The following is a 7,500-nucleotide window of genomic DNA, read 5'->3' as shown; positions in this document are numbered from 1 at the left end:
ATGCCTTGAATACCTTATCTAACCTAATTTATCCCAGTTCAAGCAGGCGTTAAATGGCAGTATATACACGGAGGATTCTCCCCAACCGTAATGTGCCTTTTTAATTACTTCATTCCTTGCTTTTCGACTTGTTCCTTTTTAATGCATTATATACTTTTATTTTAATGATTTTCACCCCAGTTGACAAGACTTAATCAGTGTAATTACCTTTCAAACGTTTCTACTTTTACTTTTACTACTTACAAAGTAAAAAGTTTAAGCACATTTCTTTTTTTTTTTTCAGCTGTAAACAGGCAAGCACATAACAAGAATTGGAAAATTATCACCTTTTTTTCGTACTGAAAGTACATCGAAGTTTCAATGTGGAGGTAATTTTTTTTCACTTACGTTTGTTCTCCGACATCGTATTCATCACATTCATCTTTCATTGATAACACCACCTAACACAGTACTCTTTCGACACTTAATCCATATTCCTTTGGCATGACGTCATAAATTCTAATCGGCCACGCCTAGCCAAATTTCTGCTTTTTTTACAATAAATTTAACAATTTTCTTTGAATGATGTTGGTGTTAAAATAAACCTATTCATAATAAATTATGAAACTATTTCATGGAATTAAGTGACCTAATAAGTACATTAGCAGCGGGGACAAAAAAAACCCGACTAACCATTTACAGCAACTTAAAATTTGTTTAAAACATTCAACTTTATATACCACTTATGTGAAATGATAACCCTCTGTACAGATGTCGTTAGCCTCAAGCTACCATTCTTCCATCCCCACCCTGCTCAGTTCCTAAACGTTCCTACCCCACCCCTGCCATTCCTCCTCCTCGTGAAAATACTTTTCACGGATATGAAGATTACTTCTGCGTAGAGCCTGGCCAATTTTTATCATCCTTTTTCCAAAATTAGCCTCTTCGTATATCATGAAAGGGTAATTTGAAAACCCCCGATGACATCATAAGGACATGTAATTTTAAGGAGGCCCTCTCCACTTCTCTTCAGTTGACCATTTACCTTCCCCATGCCACCCCGGTAGTGCAGTACCCTTCTTGCGTACATGAGGTGATTATATTTACATTAAATTTGCATGATAATCTGGAAGTCGTCGTATTTTCATGAGGACATGTACCCACCCCGGTAGTGTAGTACACTTCTCACGTACATGAGGCCATTATATAATTTTCAATACCTCCCCAAAAGCTTTTGACCCCTTTTTCCTTCCATTCTCCCAGGGGCCGCGGACAGGAAGGAGTTGTGGGGGGCTATAGCTTCCCGCGTTTTCGCTCCTAAACTCCTCCCCTCCCCTCCCCTCACACTTACGTGATCCATACCAAAACCTAGCACCCACCCCACCCCCCCCCCCCCCCCACGCTCAAACCTACTTCGCGGCCCTTGGGCCCTATACACTTTTCCGTCGTGATGTAAGGTGTGGCGCCTTGAAAATGAGGCGAAATCTAGTGACACTTCCACACACCCAATAAACAAAGAATGATTTAAAGCCAGATTAAGTCTTTAAGTTTTGACAACCCAGCTACAATCATCCTTACTAACAAAAAAAGTGAAGCGACAAAGTACTAATGATAAAAAGAGATCAATAGTTTTTCCAACTCTTAAAAATGTTACAATGCCACTTAAAACAACTTTAAATTTACATGAACATCCTCTCAATTGTTCTTTAATGCAGTTTAATTATCATAAGACTTCCGTCTTTCAATAACCCGTGAATATATCCTTTCACGTATTTTTTAAATATAAATGCAGAAATTACACTCTCGTCATTTAAGAATAGTAAATCTACTTTCATAACTTTACCATTTGTCCAAAATAGAATCAACCTCTTTTTTTTGTCATTGTCGTTGTGATTCTCTTTTTTCATACCAACAATTTTTTTCCCGTTTTTCCTCAGCATTTTCCTTCTAATGATCCCCTAACCTCGGCCAAATCAGCGATCATTTCACCTACAATTTCTTTCTTAATTTCTGACTCTTTTGCCTCTATAGTTAAAACATGATTAAGCTACCCATCGAGTAACAATATTTTTGACTCATTTGCACAAGCTTCCATAATTTTTAAACATCCCCACATTCTAGGAATAGTCAAATTTCACCATTGTAAATTGTTGAGCATCAATAACTCAATGGCAAAATCAAGTATATCATTGAAATAATTTACAGTGCATTTTTTTCACCATAAGTTAAAACTTGCACAGCCCGTAAAAAAAAAATTTCTTTTCTCTCTTAGATTGATATTTAACTAAACTCGCGAATTTTAATGGCCTTTTCTCCGATGAAACTACCTTTTTCATTTTTTAGGTAACATCTCCTCAGCCTCATTAGATGAGTGACAATATTGCAGAACTTAAACGACCGTAAGTATTTTCATCATCTAAGCAGGTAAAATAAATATACTGCTGGCGCTGTTCACCTAACATGCTAAACAATTACTTTCTTTGTTCTTAAAGGCCTTTGTATCTAAAGAATTAAACAATCAGAGGAAAATCAGAATTGTAGGCCTCAGACCCGTAAGTAAACTGTTCTGAATCGGGTCCGGCTCATCGCAAATAAAAATAAGTTCTTCTGAACTTTATATCTACCAATGCTCATAAACACAACCTAATTCACAGCAAGCGTTCTCGGCAGCACAGCCAAACGAAGATAACCCTCAAACTGGAAGTGAATTTTACGTTAACTTTACTAATTTTGTAACTCTATTGGATAATTCACTTAATAATTATAAAACATTTATTTTTCCGTAGTGCGCTAGAGGAAATTTGAGGCACGTATAGAAGCAAGAAAAGAATAGTAAATTCGAACATCCATTGCGAAACCTACACAACGTAAGTGCGGTTTTTGACTGTTTTAACTAATAAAAATATAATATTTATTTTTCCCAAGCAAAACATCATATTTTGTTTTGACATCATGATCTCCTATGCTAACATTTTCACCTGCTCTTTTTGGCAATAACACTGACTCCAACAGAAGACAGTAATCGAGAAGCAAAATGACCAAAATGGACGATCGTTACGGACGAAGCAAATGTAATCCAAGTTGCCAACATTACTCAAGACGTAAGTGCATTTTTACAATTTTTGTATAAATATTTTCATTTACTCGTCCTAATCATTCGGCCTAATTTAAACCACAAACAGAATATTTCAAGCACAATGCAACGAATGGAGAATCAAGACTTGCAAAACTTATCTCATAGGATTCAGACTGTAAGTACAGATTTTCTACGTCTCGTTATGTTGTTTAACGTCTGTCCCTAAATCATGTGTGCCTTTCCTTTTTTGTTTAATTATGACAAATGTTTCTTCCAAATGACCTTAAAAACATTCAAATTTTCCGTTCACCTTTAATTTTAAAATAGTATTTTTTTACAATAAAGGTTGAATATTTTAAAATGTTAAAGCAAATAATTATTCTTACAGGTAAAAGTTTAAAAGTAAAAGGAAACTTTATGAGCCATCACTAACTTATAACATAAGATATAATTTATAGTAAATAATAGGTAAAACTTAAGATATTTAAGAACAGTTACATTTCAAACCCTTTAATACAGATGGAGCTCAATCCCCCTCCCCAACCCTCCCTGCTCAATTTTATGAGCGTCCCTACCCCCTGTCATTCCTCCCAACTCAAATACTCAAGAAATATCCCGCCATTAGTAAATATGGTACAAGCTATATGTTTAGATGAACGGCTATAATCTTTATTGCATCCCACTTTCCTGCAGACCGTACATTGGATTTGCATGATAATCTGGAAATCATCGTATTTTCATGAGAACATGTACCCATAATACACATAACCCAGCCAATAAACAAGGTCATACGTTTGTATTAAATGCATTAATTAATTAATCCAACTCTATGGTAAGTCGCAATAACTTAAACAACAATAACGCTTTCCTTTTCACAACCTTAAAACCAGTTTTCAAATACAAGAATGATTTGCCTACGTGTCTTTACCACTTGTCATAAAAATACTTTTAATTAAACATGCTTTTCTTGAGATCAATTCTTTCCTGTAGAGAACATATACACATCTTTTTACATCTATGATTTCATTACCTGTGGCCAGATTGGACCAAGGCCGAACAAACAACTTTACAACGAACTTCGCAAAGACACTCAACAGATCATGTATGATAGCTAGTACTAGATATCATGATAGCTTCTGTCCTTTTCAAAATGTAACGTTCTCCAATTTTCTTTTTTTTGAAGTCTCGATAGCAAGCCAGTCAAACTGGATATTCCAAACAGCTGCTATATGATCCAACCAACCAGAAGCTTGAGTTTTTCATACCAATTTTTTTTTTCTATCCTCCAACACCGAACACTTTCATCGTTATCCATTATTATAATCTTTCACCTTCACCATTAATCCAAACCATTCATCATCACATCTTTTATTATTCATTCACATGATTTTAGACCAGCCATTAAAACTAATTATTAACACCAATTACCTCACATTATTCATTGTCTTCTATTCTCAAATCATTATAAATGTTTTCTTCTTAATTATACATGTTCATTTATTTATCCTCGTCCATTTCAAGCATATTAATACCATTAATTCCTGTCCACTTCATGCATATTTATCAATTCCATGAACATTTCCGAAATTTCCATTCATGCATATTCATCGGTTCTTGTCAATTTCATATATATTCATCGATTCCTATCAAATTCATTCATATCAACCAATTTCCTGCATATTCATCAATTCCTAACAAATTCATGCATATTAATCAATTTCATGCACATTCATCGATACCTCTCAATTTCATGCATATTCATCGATACCTCTCAATTTCATGCATATTTATTGTCCCTGTTCAATTCATGCATATTAATCAATTTCATGCATATGCATTGATTCCTAACAAATTCATACATATTAATCAATTTCATGCATATTCATCAATTTCGATCAATTTCATGCATATTCATCAATTTTTGTCAATCGCATGCATATTTATCAATTTCGATCAATTTCATGCATATTCATCGATTCCTTTCAATTTCATGCATATTCATCAATTTCGATCAATTTCATGCATATTCATCAATTTCGATCAATTTCATGCATATTCATCAATTTTTGTCAATCTCATGCATATTCATCAATTGCTAACAAATTCATGCATATTAATCAATTTCATGCATATTCATCGATTCCTAATAAATTCATACATATTAATCAATTTCATGCATATTAATCAATTTCATGCATATGCATTGATTCCTGTCAATTTCATGCATATTCATCGATACCTCTCAATTTCATGCATATTTATTGTCCCTGTTCAATTCATGCATATTAATCAATTTCATGCATATGCATTGATTCCTAACAAATTCATACATATTAATCAATTTCATGCATATTCATCAATTTCGATCAATTTCATGACAATCTCATGCATATTCATCAATTGCTAACAAATTCATGCATTTGCATTGATTCCTAACAAATTCATGCATATTCATCGATACCTCTCAATTTCATGCATATTTATTGTCCCTGTTCAATTCATGCATATTAATCAATTTCATGCATATGCATTGATTCCTAACAAATTCATACATATTAATCAATTTCATGCATATTCATCAATTTCGATCAATTTCATGCATATTCATCAATTTTTGTCAATCGCATGCACATTCATCAATTTCGATCAATTTCATGCATATTCATCGATTCCTTTCAATTTCATGCATATTCATCAATTTTTGACAATCTCACGCATATTCATCAATTGCTCACAAATTCATGCATATTAATCAATTTCATGCATATGCATTGATTCCTAACAAATTCATACATATTAATCAATTTCATGCATATTCATCAATTTCGATCAATTTCATGCATATTCATCGATTTCGATCAATTTCATGCATATTCATCAATTTCGATCAATTTCATGCATATTCATCAATTTCGATCAATTTCATGCATATTCATCAATTTTTGATAATCGCATGCACATTCATCGATTCCTTTCAATTTCATGCATATTCATCAATTTTTGACAATCTCATGCATATTCATCAATTGCTAACAAATTCATGCATATTAATCAATTTCATGCATATTTATTGTCCCTGTTCAATTTCATGCATATGCATTGATTCCTAACAAATTCATACATATTAATCAATTTCATGCATATTCATCGATTCTTGTCAATTTCATGCATATTTATTGTCCCTGTTCAATTTCATGCATATGCATTGATTCCTAACAAATTCATACATATTAATCAATTTCATGCATATTCATCAATTTCGATGCATATTCATGCATATTCATCAATTTTTGACAATCTCATGCATATTCATCAATTGCTAACAAATTCATGCATATGCATTGATTCCTAACAAATTCATGCATATTCATCGATACCTCTCAATTTCATGCATATTTATTGTCCCTGTTCAATTCATGCATATTAATCAATTTCATGCATATGCATTGATTCCTAACAAATTCATACATATTAATCAATTTCATGCATATTCATCAATTTCGATCAATTTCATGCATATTCATCAATTTCGTGCACATTCATCAATTTTTGTCAATTTCATGCATATTCATCAATTGCTAACAAATTCATGCATATGCATTGATTCCTAACAAATTCATACATATTAATCAATTTCATGCATATTCATCGATTCCTTTCAATTTCATGCATATTCATCAATTTCGATCAATTTCATGCATATTCATCGATTTCTGCCAATTCATGCATAATCATCAATTTTTGTCAATCTCATGCATATTCATCAATTGCTAACAAATTCATGCATATTAATCAAAGTCTTTTGCTGATTGAACAACCTTTCAATTTTTTTATCCATCTTATCTCATTGAGAAGACTAAAATTTTATCACATCAAACAATTTCAATATAATCACCCAACCAGAAATACATGTAAGGTAAGACAAACTTTTCGAGAATTCATCCATGGAGAAGAGAAGTAAAAAAAAAAGGCCATTCTTAGTTATTTAACTTCATAGAGAGAGTTTGACACTCAGCAAAAAATCATTCAAGTTTCATTACTTTATTCACAAAAACATACAAATGTCCAGGATTCTACATAACTTCGGACAGAATAACTCTAAGGCTAAGGCGACAAGTGAAGTTTTCTTCTTTAGTCTTTTATTCGTTGAGCTGAAGTTGGAGGGTAGATCACTTCATTCATAGATAAACAGCAACGTTTGAAGAATGACCTAAAAATACAAAGGCACATTTTAAAATTAACCCATCTAAATCATTTTACCCTAAACTACATCTAACTAACAATTTTATTTCTGTCCTAAAACTGTAGATGTCATTAACGCCCATAATAAAGGATCAATAGGGAAGTTATCTGTTTGCAAACATTGCTTTTGTTTCCCAATCTGTCAACCACACAAGCAAGACTTTTTGTTCCACAGTCAGTGAGCTCTGGTTAGCATGTCAACG

At 32.8% G+C, this 7,500-nt stretch overlaps 1 protein-coding gene and 1 long non-coding RNA gene across 10 annotated transcripts in view; one reads left to right on the top strand and one right to left on the bottom strand.

The window, feature by feature from the left end:
* Positions 1-2,765: 2,765 nt before the first annotated feature.
* On the top strand, positions 2,766-5,413 carry LOC137985161 (uncharacterized). Its single transcript, XR_011119250.1, has 4 exons — positions 2,766-2,846; positions 2,992-3,080; positions 3,162-3,230; positions 4,239-5,413. It is a non-coding gene; the product is annotated as an uncharacterized lncRNA (long non-coding RNA).
* A 1,667-nt stretch (positions 5,414-7,080) lies between these two features.
* LOC137985159 (uncharacterized) overlaps positions 7,081-7,500 on the bottom strand; it is a 49,819-nt gene continuing 49,399 nt past the window's right edge. For all 9 annotated transcript variants that reach the window (XM_068832666.1, XM_068832667.1, XM_068832665.1 and 6 more), the window contains one exon: positions 7,081-7,265. In XM_068832666.1, coding sequence (XP_068688767.1) covers positions 7,187-7,265 — 79 coding nt within the window. In that variant the 3' untranslated portion in view covers positions 7,081-7,186. The remainder of the gene's footprint in view (positions 7,266-7,500) is intronic.

The sequence above is a fragment of the Montipora foliosa genome, chromosome 14, assembly GCF_036669935.1.
Source record: "Montipora foliosa isolate CH-2021 chromosome 14, ASM3666993v2, whole genome shotgun sequence".
NCBI classification, from domain to species: domain Eukaryota; kingdom Metazoa; phylum Cnidaria; class Anthozoa; order Scleractinia; family Acroporidae; genus Montipora; species Montipora foliosa.
This window is presented reverse-complemented; position numbering and strand designations above follow the sequence as displayed.